Source organism: Mchenga conophoros, linkage group LG13 (genome assembly GCF_057382185.1).
Source record: "Mchenga conophoros isolate Kocher_MC1m ecotype Shallow Benthic linkage group LG13, M_conophoros_male_GT1.1, whole genome shotgun sequence".
Lineage (NCBI taxonomy): Eukaryota > Metazoa > Chordata > Actinopteri > Cichliformes > Cichlidae > Mchenga > Mchenga conophoros.
The window spans coordinates 33,095,310-33,119,690 of record NC_140538.1 but is presented as its reverse complement, the minus strand read 5'-3'; the positions used below and the strand labels follow the sequence as shown (position 1 = coordinate 33,119,690).

General features: G+C 42.8%; 2 protein-coding genes across 3 annotated transcripts; both read left to right on the top strand.

Moving 5' to 3' along the window:
• The first annotated feature begins 1,962 nt into the window (after positions 1 to 1,962).
• prkn (parkin RBR E3 ubiquitin protein ligase) lies at positions 1,963 to 21,485 on the top strand. Its single transcript, XM_085243058.1, has 11 exons — positions 1,963 to 2,074; positions 6,116 to 6,279; positions 11,190 to 11,421; positions 12,052 to 12,167; positions 14,595 to 14,678; positions 19,756 to 19,871; positions 19,966 to 20,102; positions 20,293 to 20,354; positions 20,741 to 20,971; positions 21,047 to 21,164; positions 21,238 to 21,485. Exons 1-11 carry the CDS (start codon positions 2,068 to 2,070, stop codon positions 21,339 to 21,341), a joined length of 1,371 nt encoding a protein of 456 aa, XP_085099184.1. The 5' UTR covers positions 1,963 to 2,067; the 3' UTR covers positions 21,342 to 21,485.
• LOC146561767 (uncharacterized) lies at positions 2,847 to 5,328 on the top strand. Of its 2 annotated transcripts, XM_085295859.1 has the most exons (3): positions 2,847 to 3,805; positions 4,122 to 4,257; positions 4,540 to 5,328. In XM_085295859.1, exons 2-3 carry the CDS (start codon positions 4,144 to 4,146, stop codon positions 5,326 to 5,328), a joined length of 903 nt encoding a protein of 300 aa, XP_085151985.1. In that variant the 5' UTR covers positions 2,847 to 3,805; positions 4,122 to 4,143. The 2 variants fall into 2 exon arrangements, with proteins under 2 accessions (XP_085151985.1, XP_085151984.1); XM_085295858.1 differs by having other exon boundaries at positions 2,847 to 4,257.
• Positions 21,486 to 24,381: the final 2,896 nt, after the last annotated feature.

Sequence of the window (24,381 nt, the reverse complement as noted above, 5' to 3'; positions counted from 1 at the left end):
GTCGGGACAAACAGACTCTGAGCCTCTGCAGGAACCCTGTGTTTGTTCTCTGCAGACATCAGTGACTCTGACCCCAAATGCTCCTCTTCCTTCCAGCCTCTGTAGTGCACGATACATTCACAGGCTGCTCTCATTTATATGACCTCCAGAAGATTTGCGTTTTGTAGTCCATCTTCTGGATATTGTAGTTTCAGCACGGTGGACACGCAGCATCCCATTGTTAAGCAGAGACGAGTGTGAGGTCGTTCCACTTCTCAGCGCACCGCTCTGCACTTCTCCTCACCTCCTCTCTCAAGCTCTCGAGGCCTTTAAACCCAGAGTTCAAATAAATCAGCCAGGCCCTCTGCAGGGGAGCAGGTGAACTGTCAGAAAGGGAAACTGAGCCACTTCCTGCTGCAGACGTCATTTCCTTGAAAATCATAATCAATAACTGGGCATCAGACAGAGGTCGGGATGTCAGAACAAGAATTCAACCGGCAACTGTGAGGAACCCGGACAAACACATAGACACAGATACACACACACAAACACAGATACACGCACACACAGACACACACACACGTGTGTGTATTCATATCCTCATGGGGACATCTCATTGACTTAACCCTTCCCTAGCCCAGGGGTCGGTAACCTGCAGCTCGGGAGCCGCATGCAACTCTTTGGTCCTTATACTGCGGCCCTGCGTGGTTTGGGTAAAATAAATGAGAAGTGTTTAGCTGAAGTGTATTTTATTTGTGTTTAGTTCTTTTTTAACTTGTAGTTCTACATTGGAAGATTATTGTGATATTGAAATATAAAAATAAAATTATATTTCATTATTTTTCGTTGCTCAAAATAAGCGTCACACTGGCGGAAGCCGGTGTAGCCGCCGAAACGCTGTGCATTTATCGAGACTTTCGACCCCAGGTAGGCCAGTTATGGATCTTCGGATCCACATTATGTCACCAGCTGTTCTCCACCGTGAACTGTGTTAAAAACAAACACGCTCACGCCTCACAGACGACAGCTTACAGTCCTGTAAAGATGAAAGTGACTTCGTACAGCCTTGATCTGCAGACGCTGTGCGCAGAGGTTCAGGAGCAGAAGTCACGGCAGGCCCGACGATGTTTGCATGAACACGTTTTTCAGCACACGGTTGCTGTACGCACACAGCAGGCTGTAGCTTTGCAGCTCACAGCCCGACACACACCAACACAACAGCATAGAGAGCACAGACTTGTGATTTTGGGTGCCGCTCAGGTGCATCCGACTCCCTGCAGCGGCGCTGCAGACCACGCCCCGCCACACACATTAACATGGTAAAATACATATTTATGCAGAATTTTGCAATATTTTTTTTAGCAGCATAGTGTTTTTTTCCAATTATTTTTTAACATTCAGGTCAAAGCTCCAAAAACCCAAAGGCGATACAAGGGTGGCGGCTCTCAACAGTTTTTCTTTGCTACATGGATCATTTTAGTTCAGCTTTTAAATTCATGAAAGAGACCTTCAACTGAGTGTCTTTCCTTTTTGTTATATTTCTTTAAGAGTTCAAAATGTGTTAATTACATAAATAAAATGTAGTTTTCTCTGTAGCACTTCATGGATTTCATAAGCAACACACCTTAGTTGCTCACACAAAGCATAAAGGTAAAAAAACAATGTATACAGTGTTATCTTCATTTTAGATGTCAGAAAGTATTTGTGGCTCCCAGTGTTTTTGTTTGCGTGGAAACCGGGTCCAAGTGGCTCCTTGGGGGTTAAAGGTTGCTGACCCCTGCCCTAGCCCCTTAACCTCACCTAAATGTAACCCTGACATTAAAACCATATTTTGAGTCTCAAAAGTGTCTTCAAACTAATGGGGACCGGGATTTTGGTCCCCACGAAGACATTAATACCCATACACAGGTACACACACACACACCTGACACACAGCCCTAAAGCTACACCTCCAACCAGTAGGTGGGGGTAATGCGCCTGATTGTTGGAGTCAACTGAAGACGAAGAAAAAAGAACTACAGCCCCCAGGGGGCACTGCGGCCCGCAGACTGTAAACACACATGAAGGACGGAGAGAGCAGAGAGAAGCATGATCGGTGAGTCTACCGGACCGATCAGCTGATTGATCCGGTCAGTCAGCTGATCTGCTTTTTTTGGTTGATGCGGGTCAGTGAGGGTTCTGTGTGGGCTGTCCTGTGTGCGGATCGGTGGCTGTGTCCCAATTCAGGGTCTGCACGCTTGAAATACGCATTTTAAGGGCGATTACGTCACCGCCACGCGACGACGGCTGTCCCAATTCGAAGTGTACTTCAAATGCGCCGTCGATTTCCCCAAATATCAAGCGTGGTCCGGTGCACGCTTCGTGGTCCCATATATCACACAGTGGCTGTCTCCCAATTCAGGGTCTGCAGCCTTAAAGTACGCAGCCTCAACGATCCTCAAGGGCCGCGTACTCAAAGACCGCTAAGGCCGGAAGTGCGAGGCTTGTGAAATGGGACGGTCTAGCCTCCGTTGCGCTGATACTGTTGTTTGTCAATAAAGTTAAAAAAAAAAAAGCCTCCGTTGCGCTGCCCAGGTTGCCTAGCAACCATGATAATAACAGCTGGAAACGTGTCATAGCTTTGTTTGACAGAAATGAAGGAGAAAATCTTTTGTTCATTTGTTTGTTTCTACATGAGCTTTGATCATTCTCTGTGAGATGAAGCTCAGCTAATGAACGGCGTATATTTTAAAGTAAAGACTTTAAAACCAAGTTAGTACAAACGTCACTAATGTCACATGACTTTGCCGACATGTGGCCAACAGGAATGTTTAATGGTCTTCGTTATTAAACATTTGCACATAAATAAGTGACATAATATTCAGTACTTAAAGTGTACTCTTCGGGCGCCCCTCATCCGCCGTTTTTTTCTGCAAATTTATCCACACCCACTGCTGCGCTATGCATTCTGGGATATGTTGGGCCACGAAGTCTACACCGCCACATCCTTAAAATTCAGGGAAATGAAGGACGCATTTGAGGGCCGCATTTTGAGCAGCCTTTGAATTGGGACAGCCTTCGGCGCGCCGCTGTGACGTAATCGGCCTTGAAATGCGTACTTTAAGGCTGCAGACCCTGAATAGACTACTTGCACTAGGGCATGTGACGTATTTCCGTTTCCAAATAGTACCGCTTGTGCGTTTCCGGTACGTTTGCTTATCTATCGGTAGCTATGCTAATGTCGCTTCAGAATGAGTATAAAAAGGAAAGTGTTTAAAACAGACCATTTTCAACAGCAGGAGAAGAAATACTCCGAGCATCGCTGTGTCCCACTTTGTTCAGCTTCAGCCAAATTTAACGGCATACTAAGTTTTCATGCCTTTCCGACCCATTCCGACTTGAGAAGACAATGGCTGGTAAGCATACGCCGGGATCATTTCACGATTACCTCTCACACCAGGGTCTGCTGCAGACACTTTGCCAGTGATCAACTCATAGAGCCAACAACCCTCGATGGTCGAAGGAGGCTTATTAAAGGTGCTGTACCAACACTTTTTGAGTAGAATGGCTATAAAGTTGAACCACCGCGGCGTAGTGTTTGGGAGAGAACGGAGCGACGCCTTGAACTAGTTCCTCCTGACGATCAAGAAGAGCAAAGTCTTACAAGAGATCATGACTACTGCTCAGTCCCCGAGCCGTCTGCATTGGACATATCTGCATCAGCTGCAGAAGACCTGTTCAAAGACGTGGAGACTCTGAGGAAGGAAATACAGGAGTTACGTGTCCAGCGAGAATTTGGGTTACAGCGTTTTGCTGGCTCCGACACTGACATCCGATTCTATACCAGGTACATCTAAGTTCTATTCAAGCTAACTGTTTAAAATATACCAAGGTCACCATCAGTTAAATTTAGAAAGTTTTTCCAGTCTTAATGAAAACAAAATAGAAATTTACTTTTTCTCTGCTGATTGTATGTTTTATGTAGATGCTTTAGTATTTAAACGATATCCTAATGCTACAGGTAAAATACAACACCAAATACTCTTAATCAGACTATTTTATACAGCATTCCATTAGCATATTTGTCACAGTTCACATTATTTTTATGTCAGTGTGTAATGTTAATTAATGATTGACACGATGTATGGCTCTCTCGTGAATAGATTTCCAAGCTATGATCATTTGATGGCATTCTGGGTTTTGATTGAGCCTTGCATCTATAAAATGATCCGGGTTTCAAGAGCCAAGTCAGCTGCCAATCGGAACGAAGAAGTGTTGACACCTGCACGCACATCAACAGTAGGTTATGGGTTTGTTGGTAGTTAGAACTAGAGGTGTAATGTTATTGTATTTATGTACAATAACATTACATTATGTACAGTAGCATACATACACAGGTGTATGTATGCTAGACTCAGTATCCTTTACATACATACACCTGTGCACTACAGCACCTCATTGTTTACCCCATGGTACAGTATGGTATGCATAACCATTACAAAACATTTAGCCAAGAAAAGCATAATTTTACTAGTTCATAGCTTAAGGAGTAACATTTTCCCTTTTGTTTTCACCTTCCAGAGGCAGCTGCTACAGCCAATTGACGAGTTTTTTCTTTTCCTGGTTTTCCTGTCAGTTGGTTTGAAGGAGAGGGACCTGGCACACCGATTTAACATACACCAGTCCACAGTGAGCCGCATTATTGCAACATGGACAAATTTTCTTGCCACTGCACTGGGGTCTCAATGCATCTGGCTTACACGTGAAGAAGTGCAAGCTTACCTCCCTGAGGAATTCAAAGATTTCTCAGACACCCAGATGATCCTTGACTGTACAGAGCTGAGGTGTCAGACACCATCCTCACCACTTCTCCAAAGTGAAATGTACTCTTCGTACAAATCCCACTGTACGATGAAAGCCCTGGTTGGCATAGCTCCACATGGTCCAGTGACATTCATCTCTAATCTGTATGCTGGTTCGGTTAGTGACAAGGAACTATTCAAACAATCAGGCATTGCTGAGAAGTTGACTGAAGACATGGCAGTGATGGTAGATAAGGGCTTCCTAATCACTGATTGTTGTAAATGCAAAGTGTACTGCCCACCTTTTCTATCTAAGCAGAAGCAGATGCCAGCATACCAGGTTAAGGAGACGCAGGCCATAGCCAGACTCAGGGTACATGTGGAGCGAGTCATTAGGAGGATCAAACAGAACAAACTTTTTGATAGCATCATTACCATGTCACATGTTTATAATATCAACCAACTGTTTGCAGTGGCATGTATGCTGTCAAATTACCAGAACACAGCATTAGTTAAAAAATGGGTTAAGGCTCTGATATCTATTCTGTGTGACTTACAGCAGTTATGACATGGTCTGATTTTCTCACCCAATAAAGGAATATTTCATATATCAGTCTACTCTTCATTCTATCAGACACAGTTATCACAACTCGTACATTTTCCTTTTTACACATGTATGTAAGCATTGAGCCAAATTTAGTAATGTCAACATATTAAAAGAACAATATTTGTCTCTTATATATAATACATCTATATATACACTGTCACAGATACTCGTCTTTGAGTGAAGATTTAAGGTGATAAGAAATATAAATAACTGCAACTTGAATCTTTGACCCAGAGTTCAAGCTCACTGCTATAACACACACACACACACACACACACACACACACACACACACACACACACACACACACACACACACATATATTTACAGTCCCGTGGTCTCAGCCTCAGATACTCAACTAATCAAAGTGATGTCATGACAAAAATGAATGACCAACAAAACATTTTTTCTCCTTCATTAATTTCAAACAAAGCTGTATGTAACGTTTCTCGTGGTTAGTATCATGGTTGCTAGGCAACCTGAACAGCGCGACGCAGGTTAGACCGTCCCGTCCCATTTCACAAGCCTCTCACTTCCGCACTTCTCGTACTTATAGTACGCACCGTACGTAGTACGCGTAGTGCGTGTAGTGCGCGTGCCTCAAGCGTGCAGACCCTGAATTGGGACACAGCCAATGACCTGATTAGAGTTCAGGTGCTACACGCAGTGACGTCATTTTACTTTCAAAAGAACACGTGGCAAATAACCTACGTGAAGCTGAAGTGTGTGTGTGTGTGTCTGTCCTCAGTGTTTGTGCGCTTTAACCTGGGCCCTGGCGTCCCGGTGGAGTTGCAGGAGGAGGCGAGCGTGGCTCAGCTGAAGGAGGTGGTGGGGAGTCAGCAGGGGGTGCGGCCGGAGCGCCTCAAGGTGCTGTTTGCAGGCCGGGAGCTGCAGAGCACCGCCACACTGCAGGTACGCTAGAGGTCAGGGGTCACTGCGGGGTCGAGGCATCTGCAGGAGGAAGTGATCACTCAGAGGGGTCTACATGCCAGTGATCTCCTCCTCTTCCTCGACTTTCAGTAAAATTCCGGTTAAACTATCTAGTTTTCTCAAACAGGTCCTCTCCTTCTCCTCGTCTCACATGTGGACACTTTGGAACAATAGACTGATAACCGCTAGAAAGCCATTATTTACCAGAAACTGGTTTGAGAGCGGCATCTTGTTTGTAACTGACTTGTTAGACTCTAATGGTGCTTTACTGGATTATGTATCTTTTCTGAAGAGACACAATTTAGACTGCCCACTAAAAGATACCAGAAAGGTTTGTCATGCTATCCCATTAGCTCAGCTATTATGCAACACATTGTTACATTCTAACATCAAACCAGCGCTGCCAAGCTTCAAAATTGGAAACTTTAATTTAAATGATAGTACAATAAGTTTATTAGAGTGAACTTCAAATCGATTCTTTTCCATGAGTTTGACTCGGGTAGACGTGTGCAGGCCTTTCACGCGGATCAGTCACTAGTGGAAAAGGTGTTTTCTGAATTTGTTAAGTACACAGCAAATCCAGCATGTCCAAATTAACACTGTCGGATTTGATTTCAACACTATTAAAGTGTCTATATGGGTCCACACCAGAGAGTGTTAATTTAACTCTTTTTGGAGAGTTGGTACGTTAACTCTGATTTAGTGTTAAACACCAAATCTGTCTGGAGTTGATAATTTAACACTTGGTGTTAAGAGTTTATATATTAACTCTCAAAGAGTATTTTAGTTTAACTACGTAAGAGTTATCTTCTAATTCATTCTAAAAAGCGGGAATTTTACTGTTCTGACCTTCTAGAAATTTCTTTTGGAAATAAACATTTACTAAAAAGATGCAATGGTTTTTGAAAAACATTTATTCTGAACTGTGCACCACAATTTCAAAACATTTTCTGAAAGATGTAACAGTGTACATGTTCTCACTTTCATTAGAATTTTGTTTATCAAAAGGTCTGACATGGTAAATGCAAATAACAGCATCTCATCACTTATTTCTTCAATACAATATGCATGTCCTTCATTCATCCCTTTGTGGAACTTCAACGCACTTCTGCTCTCCCCCATATTCCATCTTCACAAGCATATCCTGTGTGGAGATTGAATAAAAATTAGTTGACACTAATTAATGGCACAAATAATCCAGTAAACAATTGCAGCACAGTAAAAAAAAAAGGAATCCTCTTTGAGCCATTACTTGTGTAAAGTATTTTCCCAAAAGACAAAGACACAGGCAACAGGTAATACTGAACTAAATGTAAAACCTCAACTTTTTTCATTTTTACCTAAACCGTGTGCACAAAACTCTGGAGGGATCTAAATGCTACCGTAGAATCCAGTCAGGACGTCTGCTACTGCTGTTTGCTCGTTTTTTTATTTTTTTTTTATGGGCGATCGTTTTCAGGCTTCAAGCAGCACCATTATACCAACATTTCACATTCTAGACATTGTTTTAGGTGTATTTGACCAAAAGTTTGACTGAAAATTCACATGCAAGCTTTTTTCAAGGCTGTGGTATTTGCCCGCAAACAATACCTTTCAGCTAGCTAAAACAGAATATTGTGCTATCAGCGAGCAACATGGATAATGCCTTTCACACAGCTTTGTCTCAACTCCAAAGAGCCACAGAAGTAAAAGCTCAGAATAATAATTGAAACAATCTTTGAAAAAATGACTTACCAAGCCTGGCAAACAACTCAAATATGTAGAGCAAAATGTTCTGAAACGGCTTCACTTCAGCTTCGATTGGAGCCGTGCTGGGGGCGGAGTCTGTGAATTTACTCTAGTGGTGTCATAGCCCCTGTAGGAGTTCAGAGTTAAGAGGTCAAGAGTTAATGTTTCCATTGTAACACCTCCAGATTTGACAGAGAAACACTCATTTTTAACACTCGATTTTAACTACTATCATTTTACACCTCAGAGTTACATTAAAAGAATGTGACTCTGCTTAGAGTAAAATTAACTCTACTTTTGCAAGGAGACTATTAACACCAAAACATTTAACACTTTTGAATTTGCTGTGTAGCCTGTTCCTCCAAAAGTTAAAGAAACCCATTTTAAGGTCATTAATAATAAATACCCCGTATCTGAATTTCTAAAAAGGAGGTTTACATTTGGACCCGTGTTCTTTTAGTGATTCAGCCTGTGAAACATTACACCATCTGTTTTTCTCATGTCCTGTATCAGCTGGTTGTCACTCAAATCAGTGAAAATAACTCCTCCCAGACTGAGCTCCAACAGGGAGATCAGTTTGAGAACAGAAAAAAACACCTCTGCACATGAAAAAACACTTAATACACCAAAGAAACACATGACAAGCAACGGGGGGGAATAAGTGTCGAAGGCGTTTGGAAAGGGAAGGGAGATGAGTGTGTGCATATCAGTGTATATGTATGTGTGTGTCCAGAGTTCAGCTGGGACAGTGTCCTTCGCCCTGCCAGGCTAAGTAAACAGTCTTCCTGCCAACCCAGGTGGCCTTTATTCCTCTTTTAGGTTTTAGAGAACAGACTGTGAGAGAATGTTTCAGGGAAAGTAATACAAAAAACACGAGACTAGACAAGGACACAAGAGGCTAAGCAGGGAAGCTAAGGGAGAGGAGGAGGAGAGGAGAAAAGTGCGACCGCCTTCGTCAAGAGCAAGAGCAGAATATAGATTACCTTCTATGCAATAATAACTCCAGTACTGAAAAGAATGGTTACGATCCCTCCAATCTAAATAATTTCAGGCCAATTTCAAATCTGCCTGTCTTAGCCAACGTTCTGGAAAAGATAGTGGCTGCACAGGTTCATCGTCATCTCACTGGAAATAACCTGTACGAACAGTTTCAGTCCGGCTTCCGTTCATGTCACAGTACAGAAACATGTCTAGTAAAAATCACCAATGATCTTCTGCTTGCAGCTGACTCTGGACTCATCTCCATCCTCATTCTTCTTGAGCTTACAGCAGCTTTTGCCACAATCTCCCACCACATCCTTCTTCACAGATTAGCATCTATTGGCATCAGTGGTACAGCACTCGCCTGGTTTACTCTGGCTGCTCACAGTTTGTTCAATTACTCTCTCACAGATCAGTATCTACTCCAGTTAATTCTGGTGTACCCCAAGGCTCTGTCCTGGGTCCTTTACTTTTTATCATCTATCTCCTACCCCTAGGTAATATTATCAGGAAGCCTAACTTCCAGTTTCACTGCTGCGCAGATGACACCCAGCTCCAAACCCACAGCTACTCTCCCACCCACATCCATTTCTGACTGTTTAAGTGAAATCAAGGTCTGGTTTACTCACAACTTTCTTAAATTTAATAAAACAGAATTCATTTTAATAGGCACCAAATCAAAACTGACCAAAGTCCCAACCAGTCTTTCGTTATCCATCGATGACTGTTGTCACACCCTCCCCTCAGGTTAAGAGTCTTGGTGTCATCATCGACAGCGCTCTGTCCTTCGCAGCACATATAAATTATATTTTCATCTCTGTAATATTAACCGCCTTCGTCCTTCACTCACTTCAAACAGTACCGCCATACTTGTCGATGCTCTTGTCACATCTCGTTTAGCTTACTGTGAATCCCTTTCTTTGTGGTCTACCTCATAAATCTCTCCATAAATTGCAGTTAGTTCAAAATACAGCTGCTCGTATTATTTCCAGAATTAGATCCACTGAACATATAACAGCTGTTCTTAAACAGCTCCATTGGCTTCCAGTTCACCACCATGTCAATTTCAAGATCCTTCTTCTCACTTTCAAAGCGCTTCATAACCTCGCTCCTCCATATTTATCTGATCTTCATACGTACTCACTCCATCGTACACTCCGCTCTTCTTCCCTTCTGTCTGTTCCACCTGCTCGCCTGACTACCATTGGACTCAGAGCCTGTCACTAATGAGCCAAACGCTCTCACCACTTTTAAATCATGTCTCAAAACTCATCTATTCAGCATTGCATACAGCTGATCTGTCTTAGTCCATTTTTACCTTGCTCAGTTTTTATATTTGCTTTTATACTTTTATGACTGAATGACTGACTAAATTAGATTTTACCATGTTTAATATATTTTTTGCTGCTATTGCTCACGTGTTTTTGTAAGGTGACCTTGAGCGTCTGAAAGGCGCCTATAAATAAAATGTATTATTATTATTATTATTAGAATAAAGATATGATGCACCAATGCAGACCAGTTCATTGCTATTAAGAAGTTGGATATGGTTATTGTCCGTGAGAGGGGGGCAGAGAGTTCAGGAGCCTCACAGCCTGTGGATACAGGCTGTTGGCCAGTCTGGATGTTCTGGCCTGTATAGACCTGTACCTTCTCCCTGAGGGCAGCAGATGGAAAAGGTGGCGCGCAGGGTGATGTTGGTCCCGCAGGATACTGTGCACCCTCCTCAGACAGCGAGTGGGGAAGATATTACTGATCTCTGGCAGACTTGTTCCAATAATTCTGCCAGCTTCTTTCACCACCCGCTGGAGTGCTTGCTGATCGGCCTTGGTGCAGCTGGGGAACCACACTAGAAATCCATACGTCAGAACGCTGCTGATGGCACAGTTGTAGAAGTTCAACATCAGAGATCTGGGAATGTGTGCGCTCCGCAGTCTCCTCAGGTAGTAGAGGCGCTGTTGGGCCTTCCGTACAACTGAAGAAACTGAAATCCAGCAGATCTGTTAAAATCTATGATGACGTTTCTCATCTGTTACTGTTTTGATTTTTGCCTCCAGTCTTTTGTTGTTTTTGTTGTCTTTGAATATTGTTCTACAGTTTTATCCTCTACGACAGTTTGTATTTGCATTGTTTTAATTATTAATTTAAAAAAAAAACCTCCTCTTCCTCCTCCTGTCACTCAGGGCTGCGACCTCCCAGAGCAGAGCACCGTCCACGTCGTCCTCCCTCCTTCAGGCGCCTCCTTTCAGCGGCTCATGCAGGAGCACCGAGCTGAGGACGGAGAGGAGGAGCAGGAGCAGGGCTCTTTGACCAGGCTGGACCTCAGCTCTTCTCGACTCCCTGCCAACAGTGAGGGAGGAGAGGGCAGAGCAGAGGGGGAGAGTCTGAAGGAGGTGCAGGCTGGAGCTCACAGCAGTGAGTATGTCATGGTTACAGGTGCCTCGATGCCCCGTCCCTTGCTGCTGCTGAAATTCCTGAAATGTAATGTTTTTTCTAATGAAACAAATAGCACACTGGACTCTCAGAAAGACTTATTTATTTATTTTATAACCGATTTTTATTCAATTTAAATTTTATTTTAACTGTTGCCTCAGCTGACAGTACATCCTGTTTGAGTCCCGAGTTTACGAGGGCACCTGAATGCATCACCTGTCTCTGATCAGTGATCCATCACACACCTGAGATGGAGGTGTGAGGGAGGAGTCTGATATATTTCTGATGAAAGAATTAAAAATGAGCTGAAACACGTTTTTATACATGAAACACATGAAGTGCTGTAATACTCCCTTCAGAGTAGTATTACTCAGTACCTCGCTGGAGCTGTGAGTTCCAGTGCTTCTTGTTTCTTATGTACGATGATAAAGTAAAACGTTTGTATAGAAATGTCCCTGAGCACTTGAGCGCCACCTTCTGGTTGCAGTAGCACATTACATTCTTTCTGCTGCCTGGAAAAGACGAGTACCACCAAATACCCTGAAATTGTATTTATAACCCTAATCATGCTTGGCAGCACCTTACTACTCTGACTGTGTACTGTGTGTAAAGGTGTGCGTACCTGCAGTACCTTCTTCGTGTTCTGTAAGAGCTGCCGCTCCATCGAGCCAGGAAAACTGCGAGCGCGCTGCCGACGCTGCAAACAGACGGCGCTGACGCTCAGCAGGGTGAGAGACGTTTCTGCTTAAACTACACAGCAAAATCTCCAGTGTTAAATTAACACTAGAGAGTGTCTATATGGGTCCACACCTCTGAGTGTTAAATACAACACTGTTGAGTGTTAAATTAACACTTTTGACAGTGTTATATGTTTAAAAGTAAGCTAGTCAGTTTTGAAGATTAACAATGGCTAACACTGAGCAGTGCTGATTTTCTAACACTGGAAAATAACTCAAAATATTAGAAATATTCCAGTGTTAGAAAATCAGCACAGCTCAGTGTTAGTCTTTGTTAATCTTCAAAACTGACTAGGTTACTTTTAAACATTTAAACACTGTCAAAAGTGTTAATTTAACACTCAACAGTGTTGTATTTAACACTCAGAGGTGTGGACCCATATAGACACTCTCTAGTGTTAATTTAACACTGGAGATTTTGCTGTGTACAGTACTTTTATTACAGTGCTTATACTGCAGTACTTGTACTACAGTGCTTATACTGCAGTACTTGTACTGCAGTGCTTGTACTACAGTGCTTATACTGCAGTACTTGTACTACAGTGCTTGTACTACAGGGTGGTCCATTTATATGGATACATCGTAATAAAATGGGAATGGTTGGTGATACTAAAGTCCTGTTTGTGGCACATTAGTATATGTGAGGGGGCAAACTCCTCAAGATGGGTGGTGACCATGGTGGCCATTTAGAAGTCGGCCATCTTGGATACAACTTTTGTTTTTTCAATAGGAAGAGGGCCATGTGACATATCAAACTTATTGGTAATGTCACAAGAAAAACAATGGTGTGCTTGGTTTCAACGTAACTTTATTCTTTCATGAGTTATTTACAAGTTTCTGACCACTTATAAAATGTGTTCAATGTGCTGCCCATTGTGTTGGATTGTCAATGCAACCCTCTTCTCCCACTCTTTACACACTGATAGCAACACCGCAGGAGAAATGCCAGCACAGGCATCCAGTATCTGTAGTTTCAGGTGCTGCACATCTCGTATCTTCACACCATAGACAATTGCCTTCAGATGACCCCAAAGATAAAAGTCTAAGGGGGTCAGATCGGGAGACCTTGGGGGCCATTCAACTGGCCCATGACGACCAATCCACTTTCCAGGAAACTGTTCATCTAGGAATGCTTGGACCTGGCACCCATAATGTGGTGGTGCACCATCTTGCTGGAAAAACTCAGGGAACATGCCAGCTTCAGTGCATAAAGAGGGAAACACATCATCATGTAGCAATTTCAAACATCCAGTGGCCTTGAGGGTTTCCATTGATGAAGAATTGACCCACTGTTGTTGTACCCCATATACCACACCAAACCATCACTTTTGTTGTTCCAACAGTCTTGGAGGGATCCATCCAATGTGGGTCAGTGTCAGACCAATAGCGGTGGTTTTGTTTGTTTACTTCACCATTCACATAAAAGTTTGCCTCATCACTGAACAAAATCTTCTGCGTGAACTGAGGGTCCTGTTCCAGTTTTTGTTTTGCCCATTCTGCAAATTCTGTGCGCCGATCTGGGTCATCCTCGCTGAGATGCTGCAGTAGCTGGAGTTTGTAAGGGTGCCATTTGTGAGTAGCTAATATCCGCCAAAGGGATGTTCGACTAATGCCGCTCTCCAGTGACATGCGGCGAGTGCTACACTGTGGGCTCTTGCTGAATGAAGCTAGGACAGCCACTGATGTTTCTTCATTAGTGACGGTTTTCTTACGTCCACATTTTGGCAAATCCAACACTGAACCAGTTTCACGAAACTTAGCAAGCAGTTTGCTAACTGTAGCATGGGAGATGGGTGGTCTCGTAGGGTGTCTTGCATTGAAATCTGCTGCAATGACCCGGTTACTGCGTTCACCAGATATCAACATGATTTCGCTCTTCACGTGTTAACCTCTTCGACATGTCAATGGCTGTGAACAAAGAGAAACTTGTAAATAACTCATGAAAGAATAAAGTTACGTTGAAACCAAGCACACCGTTGTTTTTCTTGTGACATTACCAATAAGTTTGATGTGTCACATGGTCCTCTTCCTATTGAAAAAACAAAAGTTGTATCCAAGATGGCCGACTTCTAAATGGCCACCATGGTCACCACCCATCTTGAGGAGTTTGCCCCCTCACATATACTAATGTGCCACAAACAGGACTTTAATATCACCAACCATTCCCATTTTATTACGGTGTATCCATATAAATGGACCACCCTGTACAGTGTTTGTACTACAGTACTTGTATTACAGTAGTTATACTGCAGTGCTTGTACTACAGTACTTATACTGCAGTACTTGTATTACAGTGCTTATACTGCAGTGCTTGTACTACAGTACTTGTATTACAGTACTTATACTGCAGTGCTTGTACTACAGTACTTGTATTACAGTACTTATACTGCAGTACTGCACTGACTGTGTGTGTTGCAGGGTCCGTCCTGCTGGGACGACGTGCTCCTTTCCGGTCGCATCCATGGCATCTGTCAGTCAGAGGGTTGTCAAGGCAACGAAGCGGTAAGGGGCGAGGCTTCACCAAAAAGCTGAATCAGTGATGAATCAGAAAATAAGCAGCGGCTCAGAGACTTATCTGCAAACTATTGATCAGCTGTCAGAGGGGTGGAGCATGACTTCAGTTTTTTTCCCCAGATATTTTTATTGAATTTTCTGCATCCATTTTACAAAAGACAACTTGAACAATATGCCGTTTTCTTTTTGAAGAACGTAAAACAATATGAAACATACATTCCACCTCATAATTACAAGAGTACCAGTAGGTGTACAAAAAGGAAAAAAAAAAGGATCCAAGCTAATAATACAAATAGTAAACCCTGGAGTACAAGATAGCAGTTCCTGAGTGGACAAGAGAGATATGCAGAGTTTCAGAACCCACACCCCTACACAAACAAAAAACAAAACGGAACAAACAAAATGAGTGGTCAGCTTAGTCGTCGAAATAAGTCAAATCCGTAAGAAAAAAGAAATATGTATAAAGTAGATAAATAAATGCCATCATAAAGTGCAGGCACAATAGAGTCTGTATAGTTAAGCATTAGATAAAATAGAATAAAGTCTGAGCTGGCTAACTGGGAGTGTTACGGGACTGGAAAGTCTGCACATGATCAAAAAAGGGTTGCCAGATCTTAAAAAATTTGACCATAGACCCACGCAGGGTGAATTTAATCTTTTCGAGTTTGCTAAAATGCAAAGCATCTCTGATCCAGATTTCCCAGGATGGGGGAGAAGGGGACTTCCAACATAACAATATTCTGCGTCTTGCCAATAAGGTGAGAAATGCTACCAAATCCGCCTGGGGCGTCGGCAAGACAACTGTATCAGGAAGAACCCCAAACAAAGGGGTTGAGGGCACAGGTTGGAGGGTTAGCTGGATGATCTTTGATAGAGTCAGAAAAATATTAATCCAGTATTGTTTGATGGATGGACATGACCAAAACATATGCATTAAAGAGGCAGGTGTTTGATGACAGCAGTCGCAATCAGGGCTAAGGTTGGGGTATATTGGAGCTAGTCTGGCTTTAGTCCAGTGTACGCGGTGTAAAATCTTACATTGAATTAACCTGTGTTTGGCACATAATGAGGAGCCATGGACCCGGTAAAGAATTTTATCTCAAAAGACATCCTGAATCACACATCCCAAATCCTGCTCCCATGCCATTTTAATAGCCGAGGTTGAGGAGTTGCCAAATGAACATATTCTCCCATACAGACAAGAGATCAGGCCCTGTGATGAAGGGGGAGGCAATAGAAGGTTATCAAAGTCATGACAAGGAGGTCTAGATGGGAACTGAGAGGATTTCTCCTTAACAAAACTCCGGATTTGTAAGTAGCGAAAAAAGTGACTTTTTGGAAGGCCAAATTTAAATGAGAGCTGTTTAAAAGAGGCAAATGTATTCTGAATATACAGATCAGAAAAAGACCTGATAACCAAGGAGGCCCACAAACAAAAAGCACCATCAACTAACGAAGGCTGAAAAGAGGGATTTTTCAAAATGGGTGACTGAAGGGAAAAAAGTTCAGCTTAAAATAACGACGAAATTGATGCCATATTTTCAAGGTAACTTTGACAATAGTGTTATTATAAAAACCTGTACTCGGAGGCTGCTTTTGGGCATAAATCAGGGCTGGTAAAGAGGATGAGGCACAGGAAGAAATCTCCAAGCTCAGCCACGCCGGGGCATTATTCATACCTTCCCCCTGTAGCCAGTACCTGAGAATACGAATATTACATGCCCAATAATAGAACATAAAGTTTGGTAAAGCCAACCCCCCCATCTTTTTCGGTCTTTGAAGATATGTCTTGCGTATTCTAGGGTTTTGTTTTGTTTTTGTTCCAAATGAACCGAGAGAATCTTGTCTAATTTAACAAAAAAAGAAATTGGGATAAATACAGGGACACACTGAAAAAGAAAAGAACATTTTGGAAGGATGTTCATTTTAATCGCATTTATACGCCCTGCCACAGACAGATGGAGAAGAGACCATCTGTCCAAATCCTGCCTAACTTTCTCCACAAGTGGGTTGAAATTAAGCTTGAAAAGATTATGAAATTGACTTGTAATTTTAACCCCTAAATATGTACAGTTGTCCAATACAAGTCGAAAAGGCAGTGCTGTACACTGATATTTCTGTGCAGCAGCATTCAGAGGGAACAGTTCACTCTTGCCGAGATTCAGCTTATAGCCAGAAATAAGGCTAAACTGTTCAAGTATTGAGAGCACCAAAGGAAATGAGGATGCTGGTTTTGAGACATAAAGAAGCAAATCATTTGTATATAAGGAGACCTTTTGTTCCATACCATTTCTAGTAACCCCGGTGATACCTGGGTTAGATCTCAGCGATATGGCCAAGGGCTCCATTGCAATTGCAAAGAGCAATGGCGACATGGGACAGCCCTGCCTAGTCCCTCTGAACAGAGGAAAAAAGTCAGAATATGTGCCATTTGTTTTGACAGCGGCAAACAGGGAAGTATAAAGAAGTTCCAACCAGGAGATGATTATCCACACGCATCGCTAAAAGTTTAGCAAGGATTTTATAGTCCACATTTAACAAAGAAATGGGACGGTATGAGCCACATTGTAATGGATCATTATCCTTTTTTAAGATCAAGGGTATAGATGCCTGTAGTAGAGAAGGTGGGAGGGATCCAACTTCAAGTGAATGCTTATACATATTTACCATGAGTGGGGCCAGTCTAGGCATAAATTTACGATAGAACTCAACGGGAGACCCGTCCTGTCCAGGACACTTAGAACACTGCAATTTGCTGATAGCTTTCAGGATCTCTTCTACAGTTATTGGTCCCTCCAGCCGAAGACTGTGTGTTTGATCAATTGATGGGAGTTTAAGATGATTGAAAAAGGAGTCCAAAGATTCAGTGCTAAATACAGATTCAGACGCATAAAGAGAATAAAAGTCTCGAAATTGGTTATTAATTATTTTAGGATCCATAGAAACACTGCTTGATGTCTGAATCCGAGGAATGGAATGTGCAGCTGCTGCACTACGAAGCTGATGGGAAAGCAGTTTACTGACCGTATCCCCATACTCATACTGGGAGTGCTGACACTTCAACAGCATCTCTTCAGCCCGAGCAGAGGACAGGTGATTAAACTCAGTCTGCAAGGACAGCCTGTCGTTATAGGAATGGGTATCGTTTAGGTTTTATCCAATACCAGTACCAAACCGGTACTTTTGAAACGGTGCCGGTGCTTAAACGGTGCTCGAACCGGTGCTTAAAGAATGGAGAACACAAACTTTGTCCAAAAACCTCTCATGTTCAGCTGTTTTTTTGTAAAAAGATAACAATGTTAGCCTTTTCTGCATCTATGGGGCATATATGGTATCACTCTTGGCTGGAAGCAGTGCTTAAACAATGGAAAAAACAAACTTTGTCCAAAAACCTCTCATGTTCAGCTGTTTTCCACTTTTTGTTTGGTCATTTTAGCCTTTTTGGCCAGGGTGAAGGGAGCATCTGCTATCAAACAAGAAGACAGCCGCATGTAACTACGACGGTGTTTGCTAGAAATTTATTTTGCCTCAAACGAGGCAGTGGCAGAGGAACACAGAGTGGCAGAGTTTGAAATATTACTGTTTCTGGGTCACAAAATAAACTTTAAAGATATTTTCATGCCAGAATGGTGCTGTGTAAACTTCTAATATCTGCTCGATTCATCAAGACATCACATATTTGCACAAGTGCTCTAACGTTTTTGGAGCACTTACGAAGTCTAAAATGATCTGAAATTTTTAGGTGTGTTTCTTGTAAAAACACAATCTGGGCACCAAAAATTGCAAATGATGGAGGACCTTGCTCCTTTTAATAGGCTGATTCAGACCTTTACAATTCCAGCTACAGAACGTAAACGAGTGACCTGCTTGTTGGTTATTAATATTTAGTTGCGATACCATGTTAGAACAAAGACAAAAAAACAAAAGCTGACCGGTGAGAAGCACAGAAAGAACAAAGTCAGTGTACAGAACAGTACAACATAAAAACAAAGAGAACGCCCAAACTTCCCCCTAAATGCTGAAGCATCTTCCCAAACAAGATGCGCGCACCCCCCACCAAATACACCCCTGAGCACTTCTTCCCAACCATCCAAAGTCTCAGTTGAGTTCAAGCTCCTTACAATACAAGGCAGAGACAAATCAAGGATTGTATAAAAATATATTAGAACAAGACACATCCTATAAATCAAGTTCACCTCAAATAAATGTTACTAAAAAAATAAAAAAAATAAAAAATTTCACAGAAGTTAACCAAGATGAACATATCAGCCTAACGGGCTAAGACACTTATGTGTCCTGAGAGGCAGGGCCCCCCAGGATCTTATTGGCAAAGTCCGTGGCAGACGAAGGATCAGTAAACTTACGTACAACTCCATCTGGAAGTGATATCCTCAGTTCCGCTGAATAGAACAGGCCGAACTTGATCCCAGGACTAGAGTGCAGAAGGTGCTTCAAACTAGTAAACTGCGAACGTTTTTTAGCCACTGCAGGTGTGAAGTCTGGAAAAATGGAGATCCTTCTGCCCTGGTAAAGTAGAGGAGAGTTTGCTCCTGCAAGACGTAGCAGCTGTTCCTTGACATGGAAGTAGTGGACTCTAATGAGCAGTGGGCAAGGAGGTGCTCCATCTCTGGGCTTTGGTCCAAGGGATCTGTGAACCCGATCCAACAGAGGTGCTTCATTCCGTTTCAGAAGATCTTGCAGGAGATGGGAAATAAACTCACTAGGGTTAGATTCAATTAAATTCAATTCAATTTATTTATATAGCGCCAAATCACAACAAAAGTCGCCTCAAGGCGCTTCATAGATACAGAGAAAAACCCAACAATCATATGACCCCCTATGAGCAAGCACTTTGACGACAGTGGGAAGGACAAACTCCTTTTTAACAGGAGGAAACCTCCGGCAGAACCAGGCTCAAGGAGGGGCGGGGCCATCTGCTTCACACCATGGTGTCTAACAGCGCCCCGCCTCACTTCAGTTTTTCCGGGAACTTTTGATTGTCACATGAGCCATCACAGATAATGTCATTGATTAAGCCAGGTGGAGTGTGTGTGTCTGTCTTCAGGAGTTTTACATGAAGTGTGCGTCTCACCCGACGTCAGATGATGACCTTTCCGTGGCCCTCGACCTCATCATGACCAACACCAGAGGCGTGCCCTGTATCGCCTGCACCGATGTCATGTACAGCGCACACACACACACACGGACACACACACACACACACACCACCCATCACCCATCAGCCAGGTGTAATCCCACCCCTTCTGCCTCTCAGGGGCGTGGTCCTGGTCTTCCAGTGCTCGGAGCGTCATGTGATCTGTCTCGACTGTTTCCAGCGTTATTGCCAGACGCGCCTGAATGACCGGCAGTTTGTGTACCATCCTGTGATTGGCTACTCGCTGCCGTGTGCAGGTGGGGACAAGGGGTGTGGTCAATGCAACCTTCACTCTCTGTAGAAATATGTCAGAACAAGACTGCCCAAGAATCTGAATTCATTTTCAATGATCATTGTTCATTAACTGCAGACAGGAGCATGCGACATTATCAGACATGTGTGAGTGTGCACACGCGTGTAAACATGTTTCATGTGTTAATGTTTCAGTCGGCTGCGACGACTCTCTGATTAAAGAAGTTCATCATTTCAGGATCCTGGGAGATGAGCAGGTACACGCAGTACTGCATCACAAAGATAATTATACAAATACTCTCACACTTACTGTGAGTGAAACATTGTGAAGTCTGTCAACACTCGGCCAACAAAAAATGATCAAAAAATAAAAACAAATAAATAAATAAAAGAGTGAACGTGGCAGACAGATGTCAGACAGACTCTCAAATATGAAATCCCTGAAGAAGATTTTTGTAAGCAAATGGGAACCAGTAAGAGCCAATGAGAGGCCTCTGCCTCAATCCTAGCCAATTACTGTGAGCAGAAAGGGGTTACCATGGCAACGATAACGCAAGAAAACCAAAATTCATCCAGTGAGCATGCTCCAGGTGAGTCAGCTGAACCACCTGCACCCTCAGTCACCTTTGCTGTGTCCTCTCAGTATGGGCGCTACCTGCAGTATGGCGCTGAGGAGTGTCTGCTCACCACTGGAGGAATGATGTGTCCATCACCTGGCTGTGGGGCGGGGCTTCTCCCACCTGATGGCAGAAGGAAGTTGGAGTGTGACCGCCGGCTTGGCTGCGGCTTTGTCTTCTGCAGACTCTGCAGGGGGGAGTACCATGAGGGGGCGTGTCAGGCAGTGACAGCCCCGCCCACAGGGGAAGCAGCACAGGTGAGCTGGCCAGTTACAGAGGTTGTAGGACGATGATGAAAATAAAACAATCAGCTGACTCCTCTTCTTCCTCAGGGCTTCGTGGTCGGGGAGGAGGCGTCGCTCATGGGGAGATGGGAGTCAGCGTCTCTGCTCGTCATCGCCGAGTCGACCCGGCCCTGCCCAACGTGTTCGGTTCCCGTGGAGAGAAATGGTAAGGGACGGCTGTGGTGTCATACATGTCGAGGATCGTGTGACAATGGCTGACACGCTGTCTCCCCCTGCAGGCGGCTGCATGCACATGCACTGCCCGCTGTGCAAGGCCGAGTGGTGCTGGCTCTGTGGAGTCCCCTGGAACAGAGAGTGTATGGGAAACCACTGGTTCAGTTAAACGGGTCACATCACTGCTTGCGGTCACAGAAAAGACTGATGGCTTTAACATGTTCTTCCTTTTTGTTGAAGCCCTTTCACAATAAAAGTCAAATGAAGTTTTTAGTCTGACTGACTGACTGTTTGAATAAACATGTGGATCCAACAGTGGGAAAAATGTTTATTTTCACCCTTGGACTTTCAGGTTTTACTGTCTCCTTTGTTAATTTGAGTAAACATTTCTGAGTTAAAATATCTTCACGTGTATGCTGAATCGTCCAGGTAAAGAAAGTTGATTCTGTTCATCTGGACGTTTTCAGATGAGAAACGTTTCATCATCAGGTGCTACGGTGGCCCCTAGAGACAAAGCACGTACAAACTCCAAAACACAACGGAAGTGCTCCAGGACGTAACTACACAAGCCAGGTACTTCCTGGCTTGTGTAGTTACTAGGTACCAAAGGCTGCTTGAAATGCGGCCCTCAAACGCATCCTTTATTTCCCTGAATTCTAAGGATGGGTCGGTGTAGCCTTCATGGCCCAACATATCCCAGACTTCATAGTGCGGTGGTGGGTGTGGATAATTTTGCCAAAGAAAACAGTTGAAGCGGGGTGGCCGAAGAGTAAAATTTCAAAAGTAAGTACTGAATATTATGTCACTTATTTATGCGCAAATGTTTAATAATGAAGAACATTAAAACATACTGTTGGCCACATGTTGGCAAAGTTATGTGACATTAGCGATGTTTGTACTAACTTGGTTTTAAAGCCTTTACTTTAAAATATGCGCCGTTCAATAGTCGACCTTAATCTTACAGAGAATCTGATGATTTTATGGATAATTAAAGTCAGTCATATATCCACAAACACAACAAGCTGAAAGTCAGTGATGCTGCTCGGTTTGCAGTCCTGAATATCACGGCACAAGCAGGATTCACTGCACTGTTAATGTTAGCTATGTTATATTGCTGCCTCTGTTCGGTGGTGTCGAGCCAAACGGACTTTAACGTGTGTTTGAACGAGCTGACGGTTCACTCGTTAAGCTGAAAGAAAGATGCTTTAATCACAGGAGTCAAACATGTGTCCACTGTATATGTTTAAAAGTAAGCTAGTCAGTTTTGAAGATTAACAAAGACTAACACTGAGCAGTGCTGATTTTCTAACACTGGAAAATAACTCAAAATGTTAGAAATATTCCAGTGTTAGAAAATCAGCACTGCTCAGTGTTAGTCTTTGTTAATCTTCAAAACTGACTAGCTTACTTTTAAACATTTAAACACTGTCAAAAGTGTTAATTTAACACTCAACAGTGTTGTATTTAACACTCAGAGGAGTGGACCCATATAGACACTCTCTAGTGTTAATTTAACACTGGAGATTTTGCTGTGTATAAGGATGTTATGTGTTTGTAGACTTTCTGCCCAGTTTGACCCATTTAGCAGAAGTCAGCCTGTTTAAGGCTCTGATATCTATTCTGTATGACTTAAAGCAGTTATGACATGGTCTGATTTTCTCACCAAATTAAGGAATATTTCATATATCAGTCTACTCTTCATTCTATCAGAAACAGTTATCACAGCTTGTACATTTTCTTTTTACACATGTATGTAAGCATTGAGCCAAATTTAGTAATGCCAACATATTAAAAGAACAACATTTGTCTCTTATATATAATACATCTATATATACACTGTCACAGATACTCGTCTTTGAGTGAAGATTTAAGGTGATAAGAAATATAAATAACTGCAACTTGAATCTTTACTGAAGCTCAGTATTTGACACAGAGTTCATGTTCACTTCTGTAATAACTAATAATGATTAATATAATAACTATAATATTGGCCATATTATATTTACATTACCAAAGTGATATGACTTTAGTCTCACGAACAACATTACAGGGCTCTAGAGTGCGACCAATTTGGTCGCAAATGTGACCAAATTTTTCAGTGGTGCGACTAAAAAGAAAAATTTGGTTGCACCTTTGCGACCAAATGTTCGGGTAGCAAAAAAACAAAAAATCTGCAACCTTCCCTGTGGTCAACAACAGACACACATTATGCCCCTATCGTGGACTAAACCAATCAGAGATAGTAAGGGGCGGGACCTCTCTGATTGGCCGTGGTCCAGTTGAAAGTGCAGGTGGAAGTGGGAGGTGAGTAGCTTGAATAAAGCGATATCAATTCATTAAATCCTGAATCGACTTTTAAATATAACTGTGTTTTGCCAGAAACGCCAGATTCTCAGATTAACACCAGCACTGCCCAGCCTTCTACCTTTCTACCTTTAAAACCCACCTTCCAGCCAAATGGCTGGTAGGCTTTTAGCTAGGCTTTAGCTTCAGCCAAGTGGAAGCTAAATTGTCTAGTCATTCATATGTAAATTAGGTTGTTATCTGGGAATTCTGGAGGGGAGTGGGGGTGTGTGAATGAGGGGGTGGGGGAGTTGCTAAAAGCTGTGAACTTCCTTTTGTGTTCGTCTTGATGCATTCTCAATCATCCAGGGAAATAAATCTCCAAAAGTCACCAACTTGGAGTGGTTAGTTTCCTGAGCCACAAGGAAACTTGTGTTTCAGTTTGCCATCTTAGGGAGAAATCAACACACATGGGTGTATGTCCTTTGTTGCTGAGATTTATTGATAAAAACAGTACAAAAAATCAACCATTTGTACACATATTTACAAATAATAATAAAAAGTGAGTACATTTCAACATTTTCTGTCACCCTTTACAACAAAACAAAGTGTGGCGTGGATGTGATGGACCAGATGGTTCGGGAGTACACTGTCCGCAGAGGAACACGGTGCTGGCCAGTTGCCGTGTTTTATAACATGATTGACATGGCAGCACTGAATGCACATGTGCTGTATCAAGTATGCACCGGGACGAAGGAAAGACGGGTGGACTTCCTGGTGGAGCTTGCAAGAGAGTTGGCTCACTCTCATGTAGCTGCGAAGAAGGCAAGAAAAGAACAGTTGTTTTGGACACAACCCTCCACACATAGCCCTGGAAAAAGAGCCATGTGTCAGGTCAAACACAAATGCAAGAACAATCATGCCAC

Excerpts from the sequence above, each read along its gene's own strand:
- LOC146561767 (XM_085295858.1), top strand. The coding sequence starts at position 4,087 with ATGATTGACACGATGTATGGCTCTCTCGTGAATAGATTTCCAAGCTAT. Across the intron at positions 4,258-4,539 it reads CACCTGCACGCACATCAACA|AGGCAGCTGCTACAGCCAAT; the intron begins GTAGGTTATGGG and ends TTCACCTTCCAG.
- prkn (XM_085243058.1), top strand. Across the intron at positions 12,168-14,594 it reads CGGCGCTGACGCTCAGCAGG|GGTCCGTCCTGCTGGGACGA; the intron begins GTGAGAGACGTT and ends TGTGTGTTGCAG. Across the intron at positions 20,355-20,740 it reads GGATCCTGGGAGATGAGCAG|TATGGGCGCTACCTGCAGTA; the intron begins GTACACGCAGTA and ends GTGTCCTCTCAG.